This window comes from Molothrus aeneus, chromosome 1 (assembly GCF_037042795.1).
Source record: "Molothrus aeneus isolate 106 chromosome 1, BPBGC_Maene_1.0, whole genome shotgun sequence".
Lineage (NCBI taxonomy): Eukaryota > Metazoa > Chordata > Aves > Passeriformes > Icteridae > Molothrus > Molothrus aeneus.
Window position 1 is genome coordinate 26,146,680 of NC_089646.1, and position 24,094 is coordinate 26,170,773.

General features: G+C 37.9%; 1 protein-coding gene across 3 annotated transcripts in view; it reads left to right on the top strand.

Moving 5' to 3' along the window:
• UMAD1 (UBAP1-MVB12-associated (UMA) domain containing 1) overlaps window positions 1-24,094 on the top strand; it is an 80,113-nt gene that overhangs the window by 37,663 nt on the left and 18,356 nt on the right. For all 3 annotated transcript variants that reach the window (XM_066553792.1, XM_066553801.1, XM_066553809.1), the window contains one exon: window positions 23,796-23,881. In XM_066553792.1, the coding sequence (XP_066409889.1) occupies window positions 23,796-23,881 (86 nt within the window). The remainder of the gene's footprint in view (window positions 1-23,795; window positions 23,882-24,094) is intronic.

The window sequence follows — 24,094 nt, forward strand, 5'->3', positions numbered from 1 at the left end:
CTTCACTGCTTTGCCTTGGGTTTGCATGTTTCCAAGTGTGTTTTTTCTTCTGCAATGTTTTAAGACATTTGTCCACTGTAGAAGTACTTTAAATGTAATAAAGAGAAGCAGTGGCAGCATCTTGGAAATTGTGAATACCCCAAAACACTTGGTAATAAAAGGCTGAAAAAGTACTGGTACCTTGAGACACTATAGAGTCAAAGGCAAATGAAATTTAGGGTATGTGACATTTTGTACTAAATCCCAGACTGCAATTTGAAAAAGTGATTTGGATTCTATTGGACATGAATAAAGTGTTTGGATTTTTTTTTAAATTCCCCTGCTCCACTTTGAGCAGAGCTCTTATAGTTGGGTTTTTTTTCTTTTTACTCTGTCATGGCAGCTTTAAAATGCCAAAAGCTTCTACTGCTGAGAATTTTAAAGAAACATTCTACCTGTGGATAATTTCAGAACCAGAGGAAAAAGTTTAAAACAAACCTTCATTATATGCCCCTGGAGATACCCATCACAAATATTTAATATAAAATAGCTGATTTCAACTTCCAAAGACATGGTGCTTCTTGATTGGTATGTTTTCATATTAAAACCTAATGCAATAAACAGTACTGCATTCTGTGTCATAAGTGATGAAATTCTAGAGCTCAGTGAGTTGCTAATTTTTAGCTGATCTGCAATAAATGTCCATCAGTGTTCACACACACCCCTCTGAGGCACAGTCTAGGACTAGCTTCAAGGGCCATTCTTATAACATCCTTCTGTTTAAAAAAACAGGACAGATAATTTATGTTTAATGGGAGAATAATCTCATGGAGCTTTGCCCAAGAGACTTCCACTTCAGGTGCAGATAGGACTGACAAGTTCATTTAACATATCACTGCCACTGCAAGGAGCTGGCTGCTTCTCTCCTGCACCTGACTCAGTCTAGCCATTTGTCTGATTTCTTGATGATTTGATTCATTTCACTAAGCTGGTGAAAAACAACTCACCCACCCACACCCACACACATTTTGGGGTTTCCTGCCTGCTTAATAATCTGAACTGTCTCACTGAAGTGTCAGATGAGCAGCACAGGCAGTCTGAAGGACCAGCCCCCTTAGAGAAATGTCACGGTGGCATAGCTGTCCTAAAGCTACAGGCTACGAATGACTGCGTGGTACATCATTTATAAGAAACTGAATTCTGTTACTTCAGGTAAATACTCTGTAAAACCAGCTGGAGATACCATTCAGAGGTCATGTGTCTTGAGTTGCAGTAAAAACACAAAGATTTTCTACTGTTGAACAAATATTTTAGCAAAGATGGCAAGTACTAAGGAGAGTGTGAAAAGAAAGTGGTGTAACTGGAAGATAACAATGCATAGAAGAGATCAATTGAGAGCAAAACAAGACAGAAGGCATTGAATGAAAGGGTGGCTTTTTTGGTCATTTTTACAATAGCCATCAAAGACAAATATTACCATCAAGAGTAGCCTATTAAGCAGTGTCTCATAGTCCAAAGTAATAGCATTCCCAAATGATGGTTCCCATTCCCCTTAACTTTTGCATGGGACCAGGCAGAAATGTTGTACATCCTGCTGCTGTACCATAAATATAGAAGTATTTTTAAAAAGCATTTAGCCCTTTCAAATATGGCAGCCTCATATTTGCATTGCCTCATTAAACTGAGGAGACTTAAAACATAAATTGATTACTGAACAAATGTGTTATCAGTTTAATGGGAGCTTGCAGGCACTACTTTGCTGACTCTATGTACTAGTTACTTAACTTCTCTGATCTCTAAAATGTATGTGTGGTAAGACCAGCCCTTGCCAGTTCTGTGAAATGCTGCAGATTTAGGGAGAAATATATATGAAAATGTGCAGAAGGCACTTGCCACTAATCTAATGCTGGAGGAGGGAGGCCACTGTGCAAACAGTGTGAGGTGATGAATGTCTGTGAAATTTGGTAGTGGAACCCTGTCCAGGATGGTGACTCACATAACGCAGACAAAGTCTTCACATGCAAGCTGTCTTCCAAAGGCACTGTGCTTTTGCTTTTCTCTGCTTCCCTGCTATGTCAGTGAGCTCAGCCTCTTGATGTTGTCTTCCTGCTCTTTAGCTTGCCACTTGCAGAGCATACTTTTAGACTTACTCACCTATTCAGAACAAATGTGTGTAAATACTGTGTGGAAAAAACCCACCCAACTCTATCACCTTACCATTAAACAATGTGGAAAATGTTCCATTGCACTAAGAAGAAACTGGTGATCCTTTGTTATGTATATCCACTTATTGATAATATTAGTGTTGTACTACTGAAGCTTATCTATGGCCTCTTGAAATTACCTCTTTCTTTCAGTTGTCCACACTGAAAAGGACTTTTTTGTAAGAGGTTTGTAATGGAAAACCATGTTGTAGCCTTTGAATCTGGTGGTATTATACTCTTTCAAATATCAGTATCAGCACTGCCACTTTCAAATTAATGGAAGTAGATGACCAAGAACAAAGGGCTCATGTGATTTCACTGGTTTTAATCCTGGATTATTCAGTCAGAACTTGACCTTAAAATATAGTAATACCAAGTGGGAGGAAAATGCTTGGAATTTTACTGCTTTTCATAGGAAATGATAATGTATCTAACTTTAAAAAAATGTTTATCTAGATTTACTTCTTAACAAAGGTTATGAGAGTATCCAGTTGATTCCATTAATACCAGGGTATTTTATCAAAATGGGAATTGGATCCAAACACTTCTGTTTGCCTCTTGAAATACTGCTAGGATTGCTTATTTCTGATTCTGATCTTATTTTTGATTTAGACTTTGTAGGTTGTGCCTTGCACTTTGTCACAAAATCCCTGTCAATCTTAAATAGTTGAGATTTCAGAGCAGGTATTTTATGTCCTTGTGATGCCCGGTACAACCTTTCAGACCCTGCTAAAAGCATAACAATGACTGCTGTATATGCCAAGTGCATTTTGATATTTCTGAAAGAATATTGACTGGGATTAGTTTTTATTTTGCACATCTAAATGTCTGTGTTTGCTTTCTTGAGAGCAACTATTATGAAGAATATATATTTGAAAATTTTGCTTCAAAAGAGTTTTGAGGTTTCACTTAGATTTTTGACTTTAATTCACTAGCTCCTTACTAGTGTTCTTTTGAGCTCTTAAAGAATGTCACCTGATTTATCTTACTCACATTGCTGCAGTAGCAGGTCTCTCATCCGAAGACTTTTTCATTAAAAACTTATTTTCTCCCCCACACCCTCTTCCCTGACGAATTCATGTGAACCTTTTTCATGCCCATACAAGGTCTAGTCCTTTCCATGACTGAAAAAAAGGATTCAAAATAGGGGAACTGCCAGCAAATAAGTAACTTTGCCTCTGTAAAATTACTGGAGGGCTTGGAGGAGGCAATGATCCTAGAACTTTTCCAAGTAGAGAATTATTAAGAGATCTAGTGCAATAAGGAATTATTAAGAAACTTAAAAAAAAAAAAAGGTGAATGTAGGCTCAATATATTCCCTCCTTCCTCTCTCCCTGCTCCTTGTATGTTAGTTATTCTAAAATTAAGAAAAAAAAGAGTTACTGAGAGCAGGAGCTACACAGCTGTTTCTGAGAGGGCTGGAATTATTGTAGTCCTGAATTCTAGAGATTTTTCTTATGATTTATTGTTAAATCAGGCTGAAAGGTTTTCTTTAGTCAGAACATTAATTCTTGTCTGCCTCATTGCCTTGTTCATGACGTTTGTGAAGATGTAATAATATTTGAGACTTCTATCCTTGTGTCATTTGGTTGAAATCTGTTGGTTGCTCTTCTTAGAAGACCAGCCTGAAAGAGAGACTGTCGTGTGTTGAAACTGGTTTGGTTCACTTTTCTCCTTCTTAACCTGGCCTGAAGATTGCAGGAAGCTGGGGGAAGTTATCTCTCAACTGGTGTTGAAAGAAGTGCATATAACTCTGCAAACACCTGAATTCCAGAAACATTTTCATGTCAGAGGAGGGGCTGTGGAACATTGGTGCATCAGAGCCATTGACCTGGATTTGATGGGTGCAGTAACAAATTGCAGACTTTTTCTCGCCATTTTGTGGATCTTCCAGGCAGCCTGTGACTTCTCTGTTCTCAGGCAGCAAAATTGAAAGCTGGAAGCACAGCAAAAATCAAATGTAGATTCAATCTGTTAAATTTTGCTCCTAGAAGTATGAATTTTCAATTCTTATGCTATCTTATATGCAATCTTACCAAAGTGAACATAAGCTGGCCAGGTACTAAGGAGTAACCTACAAAATGAAACAAATAGTTTTGCTTCAGGAAGCTGGAGAGTTGTGCTGAATTCAACTGCCTCGAGGATTTGAAAAAAAAAGAAACAAAACAAACCCAAAGCCAAACAGCTTGGAAGCAACACAATAATTTTGTGACAAGAACCAGGACTTGTCTAAAGAAAAACAAAACAAAAGCAAATAAACAAAACAAACAAAACCACAATTAAAAAAGTCCCAAGCAAATCAGTTCTGTACTGTGAAATATAAAGTTTTGAAAGTGAAAGTAGTGTTCCCATTGAAATCAGTAAGTAAAATCTGCAGATAAACATTTATTTGGTCTCATCTTTATGGGTGCCTTTTTTTTGTTTACAGAACCAACTTTAAAAAATCCTGTAAAATAATTTACAAATCTGTTAACCATTTCATATAGAGTGTCTTGACTTGTAAAGTCAAATCTATCAAGTTCTTAAAATACTGAGATGTTTTTAAAGATATACTCAAAAGTTGTTCAGTCTTATTAGATCGTTACTCTGAGTTATTACTTCATTAAGAAAATCCAACAAATGTGGAAAATTTGCTTGTAATCATTCTAAAAATGTTGCAGTGATATGTGTAGCCTTAAACACTCACTAACCTTAAAGCTGTCATTTGTTTGCAACACAAGATCAAATCTTTTCCAGCTTCTAAAAGTAGAATGAATTGGCAGACTAAGTTTTGGGGTTTTACTCTTTTTACAAGCTAAAAATTATAATATAGTGAAGCCTTGTGTAATGTGTGGTCTATCCTTAACCTGGTGTTTCTAATCTGGATCAAATACAATATGAATAAAGGCAAAATAAATGAAATAGTCATAGGAAAGCAACAGACAATATTTTAAAGAAAAATCCTTAAGGCAACTCAAGTTTTTTTCCATTCCTGGGAAACGATTGAATTTAAACAACTTGGAGGAGTTGGTTCTCATTTTTGCATCAGTCAGTCACCATTAGCTTGAGGAAAAAACTACCAAATGTTTTCATTTCAGTAAAATAGGAACTCTTTTTAGCTACATCCAATTTATTTCTGGCCAGGACAACAAATAACTTTAATGTAAAAAATAACGAAACCCCAAAAATCTGATTAAACATTCACAATCGCTGAAGTATAAAATTTCACTGAGGTGCAAAGTGTTTCCTGGCCTGACCACCAAGAAAGTGTTATTAGGATATTGTAGGAAACCTATGTAATGGTTTTGATTTTGATATTTTCATTAGAGTGGTTTCAATACAGAAGAAAAAAATTGTATTTCAGCTTTTCTGTAAGTATGTTTTGGGTGTCTTATTGGGTTTTTTGTCATCAACACGTACATTTTCTTGTCATTACCTAAAAAATGAGTTGACACATACAGAGGTTGTGCATCGTAAGTTGTACTAAACGCAGTTTTTATTCAAAATACATACTGCAACTTCATTTGCTGCACCTTCACTGGAATACGATTGTTTTATTTCAAATTTTGTAGAGAAGTGTATATTCTTGGAGAGGAAGTGATCAGGAATTGATTGATACTTTGTCTTTATGAAATAAATTGCAATTTTTTATAATTGTGTTAACGTATATCAAAAATAATATTATTGTTGTTATTATTGTTATTTTTATTTCCATTCCTTATCCTGTCGTTGAATATGATATTTAACAGCATCAGTATTGATCAATCAATGAGCAGTAACTTGGGTTGTTGGTTTTTTTTTTTAAAGTTAAGCATTGCAATTTCTCTTCAATACATCTGCAGACTTGCTGTAGATGGTCATTAAAAGCATCTCCAGGAAGCCGTGTGGTGTGTGCATGCCTGGGGGAGGGGTTGGCTTTAGTTTTGTTTTTTTTATTCATAGAGGAACATTGATGTAGAAATCAAAAGCTCTAAGTAAAAAGAAAACACTTGTTTCCAGAATAGTGAAGACTTTTTTTTTTCTTTTTTTCCCCCCAGTCTTTTAAAATTTGGAAGTAGTGTGGTTTGTTTTTATTGTGTAAACTCTCAGGAAGAACAATTCAGAGTCGGTGCCATTCTTCCCAGCTGAATGGCGCCTGGTTTGTGAAATGGAGCAGCTGCGGTAGTTTTAGCTTGGCTCACAAAACCATTTGCTTTTTAATCAAGAACTTCAGATTCTGTGATGGTTGTTCATGATGGAGATGGCCAGCTCTGCCCTGAGAGACAGCTGTAGTATAATTGAGACAGCCTATGTGAAGCAAATATAAATGCTGGATGGATGTCTTAAAAGCAGCATATTCACTAAACTGTAACTGAATTTTTAAAAGGATGAGAAGCTTTTATACAGGCAAGCATTTACTACATGATGAAACATTTTATGTATAGTGATGTTCTTGCATATATTGCATAAACCAGCGTTTAAATCTTCAGCATTAGCATTCAAGTTATACAGTACAGTAATCCAAGTTTTGGTGAAGTGTGTCTGTAACTGTGCATAATGAGAAATGCCTGAAACAATTTTCTGAAAACATCATTACAAATGTAGTTGAGGTCTCTTTCTTAAATTTGTCTGGGACGTGTTGTTTGTCAGAATGCAGATATGCATGTCACACATTCATACAGTGCTTATTATAAGAAACAAAGATGCTTGCATTTTATCAAATGGAATAGGAGGCCACTGGAGGCACAGAGAGGAGTCATTAATCTTTGGTGGCAGTTACACATTTAGAAAAACTTGTTCAAGCAGGTAAGTATTGTGAAAATAAGTGGTCCATTTGTAGAATGTAAAACCTCAGACTGACAGTTCGTTTTAGAAGGGATTTTTCTAAATAGCAGTTTGACTAAGTCAAAAATATCTTGTTTCAAACAAAAATCAAAAAGTGCTGCCCATATGTTAAAAAAAAGTTTTAACATTTTGTAGTAATTTTATAGTCACAGTTAATAACTATTTTGAACTTGGAGTGGGTAGTTGTATGTTTCATGCTGAACTATGCACTTTTCATTCACATCACAAGTTTGTTATGGATTTATTATACCTATCAGAATGTTTCACTTTCTTCAGACAGACTATTTCATTTCCTTGCTGCTTTTAAAATAAAGCTTTGCTTAACTTTTAAACAAACCCTATTCCCAAGCAATATGAAAATAAGGGGCCTTGTGGCAGAATATGATGTTGCTCCTAGATGTCCTCCTTTGTTTTCAAACACTTTGTCCCATTTTATGTTTCCAGTGTGTGCAGCCTCAAACCTCTTTGATGCTGACTAATTGGGGGGGGTGGGAAGACAATGTAAAAGGGTTAATCCGTTACACTGGTATTAATGAGTCAGCTGGATCCCTGCCATTCTCTCCTTTCTGGTTCACTTAGCAGCGATTAGCACAAATGACACTTAGTTCTGTGGGAAGCAAGCCATGAGGATTGTAGGTAATGCAGACCTCGGAGGAGAACAGCCTGGTCTCAGGTTAATACAGGTAGATAAATCCATGCCATGTGGGCTGAGATCAGAAATAATCCTGTTTTCCTACTGGACCCCTGAGAACACTGAGAGCAGTGGTAGGGACGTTTTAAACTCACATGTGATAGATCAAAAGGTGGTCAGGTTGTTTTCTGAACTCCTTTCTCTGGTGTGCTGCTGGGGATTTGAGCTTTGGATATACTCACCTGACACCCAGGCATTAGAAGTGAGATGGTGAAAGAAAGTAATTACAGGCATGTCTGTGCAACTGAGAGCCCCTTTCTTAAATGCCAGAACTCTTGTGACAAAGTTTTGAAAAGGTTTGATTGACTATTTATACAGTGGTAATGTTTCTGTGCTCTGTCCTGAGCTTTTAATTTGAGATTCTGGGACAGTAATAAAGATACACTAATTCAAAGATATATTGTATTTTCATTACTTTTGATTACAACTGCAACTGTAAATTGATTATAGAAGCAGGGACAGAAAAGGAAATTATCCTTCAGGGTACACTTGTAGTCCAGTTACTTTTTACAATGTTTTTTATTAATTTAGAAACAAATTCCAGCAAGACACACTCAGAATACTTCTCTTCCCTTTTCTTCTTTCCCAAATCTCTGCAGTTGCTGGGATGATCTTAGAGGCATGCTCACATGCCATATCTGAAACTTCGTATTGTAGCAGAGCTTTTCTTCTTCTGGCAACCTTTCAGAACAGCTGCCTAGGTTTAGTGTACCCTTTGTGTTGGAGGATGGTGTAGAAATCATCGATTAGGTTGTTTGTAGGAGTGTTTGACTTCAAATGTCTTCATCTGAGAGCAATTCTTCCAATTTACTCACTGGATGGAAAGATGCTTCCCTGCATACTGAGCAGGTGTTTAACACAGGTGCCTCCTGGGCACCTTTTGGGAAAGTCTGTTAGCAATACCTGTGTGGGGAGCCTGATCTCCTAAATTAGAGATCTATGTTACAGCTATACCCCTTTCACAATAAGTTAGCCCCAAAACATTCTCTATATTTGTACACTACATCTGCATTTTGACAAACAACAGGCACAGTCTTTTAACCTCCAAGTTGCTTAGAAAGTTTGAGACTGGATGTTTTTCAGGCCTTTGTTCCTATTTAATCCCTTTGGGGCAGAACAGTAACACAAAGGAGTTTTTCTAACCACAAAGTTTTAAAGTTAAGTAGTATGGGGTGTCTCAAAGGCAAAATCCTATATGTTGTCTTCTCCTATTTCTGTTCTTACTCATTTTAGAGTGTTTTGGCCAGTAGTGGTTTTTGCAAGTGAGGATAATCTAGATTTTATCAGCTCACCACTACCCAAAAGCAAAGGTGCTACTTTCTTCCACTTCAGTGAATCTTGCTTTGCTCCAGCTCTGGTGTTTGCTGGACTTAGTCAATTGGCTCAATTCCCAGAAGAAAATGGGTTCATAAGCAGAAAGTTTGTTTTTTATCAGAGTCGGTGCAAGGGAAATGCCTTTGAGTGAGGGGAACAGAAATTCCCTTTCTTAATGGTGGTGAGTGATTAGATGAGCTCTTGTGGTCTCACACAACATCACCTTTATTCAGGCCACAATTAAACATGACTGATCATATTGCCTGCAAAAATAGTCGCTCTGTTGAGAAAATCACCCTGTCTTAGGCTAGCTCTGTATGTAGCTGGGCTGATCTTTTGTCACCCTGAAGGAGGGCCAGTCCCCTTGTCCTGCTACAGACTCTTCTGCTATTTAATTTTTCTGCAATTTTGTGAACTTTCTTCTGGGTTAGTGTTATGCTGTTCTAGGAAGGTGAATTGGTTTGAAGGACTTGAGTGGTGGAGCAGGCATGGCAAGAGGGAAGACGGAAGTGGGAGGTATGAGTAGAAATGCATCCTTGGTGCTGCTCAATTGGCTCTGAGTGTCTCATCGCTCACATATCTGATAGGGATCCTGGTCTGCAACCAGATCCCTATCAGATGTGAGCAAATTCAGCCAGCAGCTACAGTTCTTGTGGTTTGGAGAGAGGAAGGGACACCCTAAGGAGCCAGACTACCTTCAGAATGGATGAAGGGAACAGCAGGAGCAAACAGCTGAGAGTGGAGAGGAAAGACAAGTCACAAATTCTGGCAGCATTTGGCAGCCACATACATTTTCTGCCCTGTTGCAGTGTTTGTGTGTGTAAAATTCCAGGCACAAAATCTGTTGTCCTCACCTTAAAGGAGGTATGAAGGAGATATGAAGGAAGATATGAAATCAGTTGTCTTTGAAATGTGAAATCAGAAGCTATGTCTTTGGGGAAGAAAAGGGTTCCATATTGTTTATGGCCCTGGATTTTTTTTCCTTCTAGTTTTTTCTACTTATCAGGCTGCATGATTGTGAGCAGATTGCAGTGTGATCTGAATACAGGACATGTTTCTGAGTAGAGCACACATAAAGCAGTAACTGCATCATGGAAACTTAATTCTCTCTTGTTTTGTGAAAAATTGTTAATGTACCGCAGCAGCTGCCTATCAGATACAGGAGTACAGGTCTTTGTGACCTAGAATTTCATCTGCCAGCTTGCAGCCAGTTGAATCAGTATGTGGTAACACAGCCCTTTGTGCAGAGGATGGGTTGATTCATTGGTTGTGTAGGGAGGCATCAGGGTGATATTGTTGGTCTGTGCTTTTCTCTGAGTAGTGAGTTCAAGTAGGAAGTGATAAGGAGCATGGCTAGCAATGGGAAAGAATATCAATGTGACTGTTTCAGACCCTATCTTCACAAAATTCCTCATGTTCAGGGTTCAGGTCAGTGCATCTTAAACAGAATTTACAAAAATTGTATGACCTCACCTACTTTGTTAATACCTGAAAGAAATTAAAATACTTGGATGGATTCTTTGCCTTGACCGAGCCAGATTTTAGATTTTTCATAAAATTGCTTTATCCATGGTATTTTTTCAAGCCAGTCTATGGAAGTAGCTAAAGAGCTGTCATCCAGACTAATACTGTTTGCATCCACAGAAGGCTCCTTCAACACAGCAGTGCAGCATTGTGTAGTAAGTGCTCACTTGTCTGATTCCTTGGGGCTGATGGAGTGAAAATGAATGCAGCTTTCTCATGAGAAGAAAGCTAAAGAGAGAAAGTTGCACTGTTGAACCCTTGAAGAAAAGGAAATATGTATTAATCTTTAGTTTCCTACAGACTACTGACAATAAGAAAAATGAGCATTTCCTAATATAATAACTTGTTTGGGATTTTTTCCCTATGTTTAAGAACGTCTTCATGTTTTTGATATGTGAGGTCTAGCACACCTTTGAAATTTTCCATGTTGATTTGTCTTATGTCTGCAGTGAAGAGTACATTTAGATCTGAAATATCTTGCTTTTTCATGGTGGAAGGCAAGACGTATTCTACAATAGGGTGTGCTTCTGCAAGGCAGCTGGACTGTCTGAAGAAAGGGTAACTGCTTCTTGCTCCTGGCAGCAGGATTACTTTCCATCACCCATGTGCCAGCTCTGCCAGCTCATTTGATGTCTCTGATTTAGCTCACAAAACCAGCAGAAAACTAACCCAGCAAAATAGGGAGTATGTGTTTCTCTTTTTGTTAGCCAGTTCAGTGAGCTCAGGTGGCTCACAAGCACCTGGGAGAATTAGGGGGCCACCACAAAAGAAAGAGCTGGAGCACCCATGCTGAGAGGAGAGGCAGGACTGCTCCTGTTGGCAGCACTGAGCTGTTAGCCTGACTCAGCCATGTTGTGAAAGCTCACCCTTAGGTAATAATGTTCACACTACAGGTTGACTGACAGTTCTTCAAATAGTAGCCAGAAGGGAGTTACCAGCTGTACCCAGTTTGTTTTTGTAGGGTGGCCTTGTCTGTTTTCAGTGTGCTGTGTTTTGAAACAGATACTTATTCTATTCTAATCGTGTTATTGCATGAAAAAGTTCTGCAGAAAAATTACGTGTGCAGGGCGGACATGTCTGGGAACTTGGTGTTGAGCAAGTGGATAAGGAGCCACAGAACCTGGAAAACTCTGTACTTTGGTTTCTGGGACAATTTGCCTGTTGCATTTGGAGGGACTCAGAAACCCTTGTACTTCTATTCTGCTGAGTGTTGCCAGCCTGAAAGCTTGAGGCAGAGTGTGGTCCTTCATCTTTGAACATTGTGAAGTTTTTATCAGAAGATCTGGTAGCCTCTGTTGATGTAGTTTACCAGTTATCACCATGGATCTTAAGTGCCCCTAAGCCTGGAGTTCCATTGAAACCTTGGCTGCAGAGTTTGAAAGCCACTGTGGCTCACCCCTTCAGCTCTCCAGGGCCTCTGCAGAAGTGGTGGGTGGTTGCCATCTCAGGAAAAAAAGAAATGCTCTTTTTTTGAAAGCTGACCATCTGCCTTTCTGCTCTTGAAGCTGGCATGAATCCTACGTGGGTGTTTTGGTTTTGTTTTTCTTACGAATTGAAATGTTTAATATTCAGCTGGAAAAGTCCCTTTCAATGCAGAGTTTAGGGAAGGCACTGATTTACAGTGTAGGCATAACTTAACACAAGCATTTCTAGCCCTCAGTTTCACACCATGAACAGCTGATAATAAAACAGCTGCTCTGACCTTTCTTCAGTTTCTCCACATATAAAAAGAATATGGTACAAAGTCCTGGCAGATTTTTCTTTAAAATGAATTATTCAAGTACTGCACAATTATGTTTTTTTCTCTTTGCTCTGTGGGCAGTGTTAATGTCACTTTTTGGTGTACATGCAAACATTTGGGCATTTCACTGAATAATACAGGAAAAAACATATCAGCTGGACTTTTACATCTGTTGCTCTTATATCTTTGTAAATGGATATTTTAATGTGGTGAGGCTTTTTTAGACTTTGTAAAGCAAATTCCTTTGTTCAGGAATTTTTATTCATCTCTTTTACTCCTCCCCAAAATAACTTCTGCCCTGCTCTTTGGATACTTTAAAAGAATTATTCTAGTTCTTTTTTTCTGCTGATAATTCTTTTTTTTTCTAACAGATCTGCACTACTATATTTGTGTAATGCAAAAATGCAATTGAATAGTTAGAAAGGTTTTAAAGTAATGAAGCCAGACATACTAAAAATCTGTGAATATTTAATACTATTTATGTTGTTGCCATTAAAACCAAGGAATCTAGCAGTAATATGTTGAAATGAACATTTTCATTTTGTTTACACACTAGTCAAGAGTAATCCAGAAGTTCTGTGGTATAGTTTCTTCTACAAAGCTGGATTTAGAATAAAGTTCCTAGAAATACTAAACCAGCTTAAAGCACAAAAATAATCAGAAAATAACACTTTAATCCTAGTTAATCCACATTATTGACCTATGTTCTCTAAATAAATAAATAAAATTAGGTAGTCCTTTAATCATCAGTGTGGAGCTGGTTATTCATGACAGAGGTATGATCCAAAATTCAGCTACTATGCAGGTTTTTGTCCTTTCTGAGGACATGTTAAATGGATTTATGTTTTAGTTTGTGAGGAGACTTGGTTGATTAGTTTTAGATCCCTTTGTAAATCTGAGATCAGAAGATGTTACTAATACAACAGAATTAACAGTGTAACCCAAAAGTAGTTTTTCAAGGAGTTATGAAGCAGAGATACTTTGTTATTGAATAATCTGTTGAGATTGCTTTTGGATGTAGGTTTTCCTTTTAAAAAATACTCAAAGCCTCTCTGTACCAATTTTAGGTATGTTTATAAAGTTGTGCTTGTCACTACAAAAAATGCAGAGAATTTATGCTTTTTAAAGAAAAAACCCCATGCTGTTCAGAAATAGTCTGCAAGCATGTTTCAGAAATGCAAAAGCAGCAGAGGATGTACCATAAGGTGTTCTGCTCAGAATTGACATTATATAGTCACAGTGACGTAAGATTTCCAGGCTGATGTCTAGAAAATAACTTAAAAAAAAAAAAGTAGGGAGGAAATATTTTTTGAACCACAGTATTTGTAAGCCTTCTAGTAGAGTCTTAGGTATTATGATATAACTTTCTGCACCAGTTATATTGTGCCTGTATGGCATGCAGACGTTTAAGTGTCTTTCAGGGTATCTCTAAAACTTTGTGTGTGGTCTTTATGTTTTAAATTAATTCTGCTTAATTTTGTTTCAAAATTAGTGGGGTTTCCATGCCTCTGAGAGGATAGTAGCATTTGGGTATGAAATGATTATTACTTTGGAGATCTCTCATAACTATGCTGCATAAAAGTTAACTTAAATGAGTGTTCTGTCCTATTATCAATTTTCTCCCATGAAATATTAACTCAGCCTTCTGGTACTTTCAGAGTTTCTAGACAACATGACAAAAGGTTTTTAACAAGTAATGTGAATGTTGTAGGCAGCTGCTCACTTGAAGGCTGGTTATTGGCATGAGGCTGTCTGTGATCATGAGTTCATCTCAGTGCATCTTGGGACAAAGATATAAGTGGCCCTAATATGAATTGACTGATTTGTAAAAATTTACAAATTTTTAAGTGGGATTTTTCCTCTCTTCCTCTTTATAAAAAGAGTGTTTCTTGTTTCAAATAGCTAAAATGCTATCAAGAGAATAAAACACAACATCCCCTGGAATAGTTTATCAAGGATCTCCTTGAAGATTTCCTAGTCCTTCTACCCTGCTAGAACAGCCCTGAGCATTTCCCTGCATTATTACAGTGGCCTCCCTTGTCTTCCCTTCATTCACAGTCACCAACCACAGCAGTATTTGCCAATTGACCAAGCAGGCCAAGAATAACAGAGCAACGGGTTTTTCCTTCAGCTGGGGCATTACTCCTAATCTCTTTTTACTATCCAGCTGTAGATGGTTCTATTCTGTAAATTCTAAATATCTCCAAATCTTCTGTGCCAGTTTCAACCACATTTGACAATGTTTTCCTATGTTATCAAGGACACAAGACTGGTCATGTAAATCTAATTCCATAGGAAACCAGCTTAAATTTGCATTGTTTGTTTTCTAATATAATTTACATTTATGTAACAAGCTTCATATGCAAATATCAGGCTATCAGGCCTCAGTTTTTGACAGGCAAATAAATTTAATGCATGTTGGATCTACTGAAATGCAAGTTGCACACGGTAACCAAGACACTGTACAGGCAGACCACGCAGCAGGTTTTTAAGTGCTAGGAAAATCTCTGTCCTCATCAGTGGGCTTCAGCATGTGCTGTTTGCTTTCTGGACAGGATTGCCTTTAGAACCACATAATGAATAAAGCAGGAGGAAGAGAGTCCTAATGTTGTCGTTAAGTGAGGATACTGAAATAATGTTAATTTCATAGTGGAAAGTGGAATGTTACAGTACATATATAACTTTGAGAAACAACTGAGCCTGTAATCTGGGATAGGTTTTATAGGTTGGATTAACTAGTGACAAGGAAATGATGCTGCTAAAACATGTTACTGGGGAGGTTCCTTGCCAGCACTACTCTGTGTGAGCTGTACTATTGTCTTCCTCTGAGTTTGTTGTTATTACTGATGTTTTCCCAAAGCCTTTTACCATTCATCAGGAACTGAAGAGGTAAAGACTTCTATTGTTTTGAGATTAAACTTTCTATCATCCTCACAAGCAAAATACGAAAACGCAGGAAGGATTGTGAAGATTGTGACTGTCATATTCTCTCAAAGGTAAACAAGAGAAAGTTAGGCAAGAGAAATATAACAAATAAAGGGAAACAATGTTGTTTTTATCTCCGTCCCTTGGAAAAGCAAAAAGGATCTAGTGGGAGACTGTAATCCTGGAAGAAAATTAAGCTTGCAAACTGAGGCTTCTTTTGCACTTGTTGCATACCAGCCAATTGATACAGCAGAGTTGGATTATGTGTAGACATCTTCCAGGAAGCAGATTTGAGAGTGAAGTGGAAAGAGATTATGTGAATTAACGCTAAACTGTTCTAAATATCTAAAAATGTAAGGGACTTTTTGATTTATTCCTAGTCTTAAGAACAATGTACTTGTTCTGTGGGATGATTCAGCTGGTCTAGCTGACCGTGACAATCAGGTATCACTGAGTCTAAAATAAAAAGAGAACAAAACAGTTCATAAAACTTCTCGAAAAAGTAGATTAAATGGTCTGCTTCCCCAGAAAAGTGTAATTCACTTGGCCTTGGAAGGTTACATTTGTTTTGATATGGAGTGGCTTAACACTCCATATCAACAGCCGAAGTGACAGCTGAAGTGAGTGACAGGAAGATTTAGAGGTTTTCTAGGAATGTCAAGAACTGTGACTTAGTGCATGAAAAGACTGGCCTATGGCATCTAATCTATACCTTCTAGGCAGATTTGCTGATTTTTTTTTAGGGCCAATATTCATGATAAATACCAACATGCAATAGATATGCTGGGGGCTTGTCCACACAGTATCAGCTGAACATTGGAAGAGCAGTGAATAGTTTTGAGGTTTCCCTGAGGCAGTGGCACAAACACACAGAAAAGCACAAATCTTGGGTCAGAAGACTTAGAAGATGTACATTTATCTTGTTTAGCTTTCTCTTTCAACTTTTTCTGTAAGAAATGACTGAACATGTCATAAGCCCTTACTTGGATCTATGCTGTTGATTGCTTCAGTCCTAAGGTTGTATTGAGTAGCTGGTAAGTCCCATCACTTGCTCATTCTGATATCACAACTTGATAAGAAAGGTGTGGCAGTATCTAAGGTAATGAAGTCTAGAATAGCATTTCCAAATAGCAAAGTGGAAAAACAAGATCTCTGGAAAGATATGCTATGGTGAGGGAGTTCAGTGTTTTGGTGGACTACTGAGAAAGGCTGGCATGCACATATAAGGGATGAAAATTACTTTCATGGATGCATCACACCAGAGAATCAGAGTGAGATTAATTCCTGGCATTTCTTTATGCTTGACATGAAAGTCTAAATAAAAACTAAAGAAAAATAACATTTCATCATGAGGATTGTGGCTCATGGACTAATTAATTCTACAGCTTGCTTTGAATGTGACTGTGAACCTGACGTAACAAACAGTAGAGGGATAGATAAAACTGAGAGATGAGAGATGCTGAGGAAGCTCCTTCTTTGGAGCCTCAAAATTCAGCTGAACAACCTCAGGTACATAGTTTCTTTCACTTTGAAGTTAGCTCTGCACTGAAGTGGAGATTGGACTGGTGTGATCTCCAGTATTCCTTCCAACCAAAATTTTGCTACGAAACTTTGACTTTGGATTCGTCAGCTTTCTGGAAGAGTTGGGCACCTCTTAAAAGAGAGCCTTTTCAATGGGGGTCAGAGGAGTTGGAATGATTTAGCCTCAGTGAAGTGGTTGGAGATGGAGTTAGAGCTAAACTCTAAGAGTCCTTTGTTCCAGGATTCAGGAAAGCTTTGAAAGAAGTGAAACTTTTAAGAAATTGGAAATACAGAAAAGCACAGAAATAAAACACTTTTTGCAAATTTAAAAATATGTAGATCTGGGATATGGAAACTACAGGAGCCTCTAATCCTCTTATATTGTTTCTCTATTGCTATCTTCTGAAAAGTTTTTGTTTGAGGAAACAAAATATTTTTCACAGGGAAGTTTTTAATCTATGGTTACAGTGTGATCTTGATAATGGGACCAGGTTGAGGACACCCTGAGAGAATTGTTTAGGAAAATGGAGACTACATTAAGAATGCCTTCAGAAAGATGGGATACCAAAATCAGACTGGGTGGCAATGTGGAGTGCCACTCCCATAATCTCCAATGGCATGTGCTGTAGCTGGATTTGCTATTCTTCTTAATTGGGAAAGGACTGAACCTTGTTGCTTCATGTCTGCAAATGCAAAACCATTCAGGGTAATGTTTACCTTGTTACAGTTTTCCCCCTGCCTTTAACAAGTTAGAGGAAATCAGTTTCAGGATTCTCATTGTGGGGTTTATATAGATTTTTCTCGTGGTTCATCAGGAGAATTAGAGAAGATACTGGTTAAGTTCTACCCCCTATCAAAAATTTGTTTGTAGGACCTCTTAATACACTATTGAAACTCAATGTAAGGCTGCTAAACACTTGCCAGACCTCTGCCTCAGCATGGACTTAGCCAGACTTCCTTCTCACTCACCCTTATGCAGCATAAACTCTTAAACTCTTGTTTTGCTGGAAGTTGCAGCTGTGGAGAATCTTTCTGCTGATATGTTGGGTTTTTTTAGGGGATATTATTAGCTTGTTGAAATGAAACTGCTGTTGATATGAAAAGCTTTAATATGAAACCAGGATGAGGTGACCTGAAACTAGGATGACTTCATTGTTTTGCCAACTAGATATATGTTCTTATAAGGCTATAATGCCCTGGCCATGCACACATGGATGATAATGAAGATTAATATGTAGTTTTATAGCACTAATACTAGACAGAGTGATAGTCCCACTTTTAGGCAAATGGAGGAACCAACTATTATTCATCAATGTCCATCTGTGCCATTGAAGAGGACAGCACTGGCCAGTGCCTTATTTGATTCAGATGGATCACTGAATGATCTGTTGACCACCAATGCAAACTGTTAAATTACTTACAACTTATTGTGTACAATCCATTCATGCAGTTGGAATAGATGATCTTTAAAGTTCCTTTCCAACCCAAACCATTCAGTGCTTCTATGCTCATTAGCAAAGATTTCTAAGAGTCTTCCCTTTGTCTTCCCTGTCTTCTGTTAGTTGTCTTGATCCCATAAAATCAGCACAATTCTGTGTTTGGGGTACCGCCATCGAGGTTCCCTGGCACCACCCCAGTGCAGTCCCCAGCTCACTCACTGGGTAGAAACTGGCTGGTAAGTGGAAGATGTGAGACCCTGGAAGTGAGTGCTGGAGAACCAAGCAGGGCTGGAAGAGACTGAGCAGAAACACATTTCATCCCTGCTGACAGACCTGGAGGCAGAGAGGAGAGCAGGACTTGAAAAAGTGGTGCTATCAACCCCCTTTGCATGTAAGTGCCATTGCAGGGACTCCTGAGATGCAGATGTTCAGAGGGAATTACAATACTTCTTAAATACCTCCTGAGATTGAAAGCACTGTCAGTATTGATGGACTGAAGCCTGAAGTTCTGCTAGTTTATCCTGGAGCAGCGTAACTTAAAATTGCTGTGTCTGACCTTTCTTCCTTATCTCAGGGAGAGAGGGGAAGATTTATGAGTAAGAAAGAAGGAAAAGAAACTGCAGCAAAACTTTGATGCTTCCACAGAGTCGGTCTCTCCTGTTTTCAGATCTTACTCATCCTCTCTTAAAACTTTTTGTCTTTTTGCTGCCAAGTAGAAGCCAGAATATTCTTTGTTCTTGCCATCTCTATGCAGGACATAGAAGATAATGACAGGCAACAAAGAGTTAAGCAACTAACTAAAGTATAATGGAAAATAGCTGTCTTCCTTTTGAAGCTGAAGGTGACATTTGAAAATCCATGTATTTGGTAGCTAGTTACTGCTTGCTGTGTTGTACGTGCTTCAGTGTCTCACAGGAGTTTTACACAGACCAGGACAAATGGCAGTCTGCATTATAAAGTACATTTACAAGAGGTTTTAATTTATTAAACTGAGGGTGGGCTAGGCTTTTAAATGCTGTCTGTTGATCAAGAGACTACACAGCTTGAGGTTAACAAAATGCTGGAAGAGGAAAGAGTATAAATAGAAACACCATTTCCTTGTTGAGTAGAAGCCAAACTTGTGGGTGAACCTTTCTATATGAGAGTTTTCTGAGGTCCAGATAGGCAGCTGAATGCAGATTTCTGAAGACACCAAAACCTCTGAGTTCTGAGGGAGGATATACATAGTATATACTGAGGACTGGATTAGGTATTTCTTTCCTGTGGAACACCTGGCTGCAGTTCTTAGTAAAAGATACCAGTGGAACTTAGAGAATGTTGGTGAAAATCCAGCATCAGCTCAGTGAAAGGAGAAACGTATTTGTGACCTTTCAGTGCAACACTGATTATTTGGGCCTGGAAAAGGCTTAATATAACTGAAAAACAATCCTCAGCCTCCCAAGACTGAGGATTTGAAATACAAGCTTATCTGGACAGTAGGATAAATACGCCTACTACTTTCTTTTCAAACTTTAAATATTTTCCCATTGGTAAGGAAGGGAATATTTTACAGCAATAAGCATGATTGGTTTTTTCCTGATAAATTTTCCCAGCAAAGTACTGCATATTACAGATTATGCTGCTGATATTTAAACCATATTACATTTCATGAAGTGCCCTCTATTTCTAATTATTATAGACTTTAAACAGTATACATCATTTTTTGATATATGACTTAGATTTATTTTCTAGAGGAGTTTTATGATTGAAATTTACACAATGCTTAAACCAAGGAATATATGAGCCAGAATCTAAGTGGTTTTTTAAATAAGTAATTTTGTCTTTTATCCCCTGATTAAAATACAGCTTTAAAGTTGCTCTAGTTCAAACAAATTATTCAAGCAATCTTATGGCCTATATTTTTACAGGAGTTTAGGCTAGGTGATTACCATAGTCCTTCTGCCCTTATCTGTGAACATATTTGCAGTTCTGATGAATTTCAGTTCTGATGAAAGACTTTATGGGGGCGCTTTCCACTAAGGCGATGTATTTCTGATCTTTCTTCAGAGCCAGATTTCAGTTGCTTAGTTTGGCAAAAATATGATGATATACCTATTTACATCAAGATTGTATAAGAGAACTTGTTTTGGTTTTTTTGGTGGGGTTTTCTCCCAGGTTTGGAGGGGAGGGTGGCTTGGTTCTTCAGGGTTTTTCCCCAGTTAAAAGCTATCAACTAAAATGTTTGAAGTGCTCAAAAGGACCTACACAGTTCCTGCACCCAAAGGTCTGTGCTGTCATGGATGTCTGTCTGTCTGTCTGTCTGTCTGGTGTTTGGCATCATCCCCTTTCCTCACATAGTGGTAGGTGGGTAGGAAGAGGAGATCACAGGGTTGCAGAGGAAAAGAGGAAAACCCAGGCCAGAGGGAAGCATTTGAAAGGCTGAACCTGAAGAGGAAAGACAAACTATGACTTCCACTTAAGGAAAGAGATTAGACTGTAAGTCAATGGGAAACCAAGGCAAGCTAAACAAAAAAAAACCAAAACCAACCAAAACAAACAAACAAACAAACAAAAAACCCCAAAAACCAACCAAACAAAAAAACCAAAACAAAAAAAAAAGACCACACAAAAAAATTGTGGGTGACTAAACATGATGAGTCAGCTATGGCAAGCTGGATAGGGTTGGGAATTGATAGAGCTGGGGAGGTATGTCACAGTTAATTAATTATTTGGGCCAGTAGAAATAAGGATGACTAATTGGTTGAATATTTGAGATAGGAACCAGTGAAAGAAGTACACTGAAAATACCAATTTATCTGAAGAAACATTCCATCCTGCTGGATGTCTTAGACAGTTTGGTGTCTTTGGCAGCTGCCTATCACTGCTTTAACTCCATTAACTCAAATAATAAAAATCTGTACAAAGAGTCATAGCTTATCCTTGCAGGACCATATGCCTGAAAATTTGGCAAGATGTTGGGATTTCCCCATTTTATTTTTTTTTTAAACAAAGAAAAATTCTGCATCGAAGTGCAGTTTCACAAAGGCACTTTGAATTGTGAAACAATACAGGTATTCCTATACTGAGCTTGTGAATTTTGGGAGCTGGATGACAAAGTTCTAAGTAAAATTTTCATTTCTCTCTAAATGAGTTGTTCTTATTCTTCCTTTCTTATGATCATTTATGACCTTTTCGTCCTGATTACATACCAAGACTCTTTTCATCTTAAGGAAAACTAATCGCAGGGAACAAGTATATTCTGGATAGCATTAACACCTATGCATTGAGTTTTCTTAATGTGTTGTTTCATACAAAAACTTTGGAATGCTTTCTCAGGAATGATTTGTAAAGACAAGGAGTAGAATGTTGGTTCCTGTGTTTGCTGAATCCCTGCTGTAACTTTTTTCAGTGTTTATGTACACACCCAGCTTCACCCAGGATGTCCCATTGGACTGCCCACCCAGCTGTGCCCTTACAGGCTTGGTGAGCGTGTCCAGCTCACTGCAGTCTCCCAGCACCTTTCCAAGGCTTCATCACACAGCTAAGCTCCCTGATCTAGGGACAGGGTATCCTGTGGAGTCTTTCCTCCTGCATTGATCATGGAATGTAGGACTGGAAGGGAACACAAAAAGGTCATTCATCTTCCTTGTCTTGGCATGATTGAAACCATTCACAACAGATGTTTCTTCAACCCATCTCTGAAGCCCTTTGGAGATTAACCACTCTTAAGAGAAACCATTTTGTTAGGTTGTTCAAAGTGCTTAAATAGCCTTACTCCTGGAGAAACTGATCTAGCCTAAATTTGGTACAATTTAAATCTGTTTGCAGCAAGTGTACCAAAAATACACCTTACTGCTCTCTTTCTGTATCTGTTAACCACTTTTACACCTCCCTGAGGCAAGGTGCATTTATAAAGCTTATAATAATTTTTGTTTGCAGGCCTCTACTTCATTACAAATGTAAAATAATTGTTTAACATTCATGATTTTCATAATTGTTATTTACCTTGTTATCTTATAGGTGCTTACAAATTGTGTTTTTCAAGGTACTGGGAATGGAATGGAAGATTAACTGAATCCCCATCTCCTTCGTTCTCCCATACCCCTTTTCTTTAATAGCTCACGTGAATGCAAGTGCTTTGGAGTCTTTTATGTAGAGAATTACTAGTTTACTAAGAAGCATCTTTCAACTCCAGAAAAGGCCTTGGAAAGTGTAGACATTAATGAAATTAATAGGCATCAAAGACCCGTGACAAAAGATGATGATGATGATGATGATTCTCTGCATACACTGCTAGGAATAATACTTGGGTATTAAAAGCAGACACAAAAATTAGATATTAGTGCTTGTTTTCATAAAAAATCTACCAAATATTGCATTGTACTTGAGGGATCTGACCAGTTGGACCTGGGGGGCCTTGGCAGTATGGAACAAACATGCATGAACCTGAGTGCCATTGGCTTTTCAGCCTAGCTGGGCATGGGCAGAAGCTGGCTGCTGTTTTCAAAGGCTTCTGCCTGATGCATTGGCTCTAAGTAAACCTCTGAAAAAAAAGGAATAGGAGAGCCAGAACCACTGATTTAGCAAAGTTAAACTACAGTAACTTGAACCCTTTAAAGATACCGACTTCCAAAATATGCCATTACAGAAAGCAGTATGAATTCAAATAAAAATAAAACAAAAATTATGTAACTAAATCTTTAATCTTTGCCAGTTGTCTGCTCTTACAAACTATTTACTGACTAGTACTAACAGCAGGAGATAATCTGCAAAATCTTTACAGCTTCTGGTACACTCTTCCATTGACAAAGAAAATTGGAGAAGATAGGATAGGTAGATGTTTGTTTTGCAACATCTGAGAAACAAATTCTGGTTTGGTTTTGTTTTGGTTTGTTTTTTTTTTTACTACCTCTACCTTTTTAATAAAATTGATAACGTACCTTCTGTCTTAAAAATTAATGTGAAAATAATCAGTCTCTAGTTTATTGCTGTGATCTGCCCATCTTTAGATCAGTACCAACTGCAGCTTTTTGGATAGACTGAGTTGTGTCTTCTTGGTAAAGTCCTGGGCAGAGGTAGCCCCTGCAATGGGAGGAGATTAGTACCCAGCCTGCCAAGCAGTCTTTGTCCCCATACAGTCAAAACCAGGCCATTTCTCAGAATGCTTTGTCTCTCTCTCTGCACTCATGCACAGATATCAACCATGTGGAAAGGAGGCTACAAATGAGGATAGAGTAACAGTGCTTCTAGCCTGACATTGGATTGGGATGGGATGGATGTGCACCTGGTATCTCCCTTCCACTACATAGTCACACTGCTATGTACTAATAATTTGCTAATTAATAGAACCTAATGGTCCTAAAGTATGCAAAAATAGGGTCCCTGCTTTTTTCTTTTCTGCCCTTTTTCCTCAAGAATTTTTTCCTTTAAATAATTGATACAGGTTTATTCCGGGTTTTGCAGATCGCTTCTCAACGTTTTTTGTCTTTATGTTCAAAATTTCTCAGTTCTTTCATTTTCTCTCATGTTCAAAATTTTAAATATAAATGTGGCAAAAAATGAGTCCCCTTTCTGAGGGTATAATTTGATTTTAGGAAGACTTAAGAGGTTTTCTTACTTTATGTAAAATATGAAGGATTTTGGTGATTTAAAAGGGTTTTTTTTAACTTTGGTAGGTGACACAGCTGATGATCAAAGTAGAGACTCAAAGGATAAAACTTCATTTCCACAGACCAGACCGAGGTACAGTCAATCTTCACAGGTAGGAGACTTTTTCCTAATGCACACCTGATGAAACTTCCATAGCAGCTCAGTTAAGAAGCATGAATGTCCTGCAGAAGATGGTTTCACCACATTCACATCTTCCATTGGCTGAGTCACTCTCAGCCCTCCTCATCATCTGTCATAAAAGCAGCACTGCTATTAATTAGATGGCAAGAATATAAAGCCCACTGCTGTGGATTTGAAAAGGAAA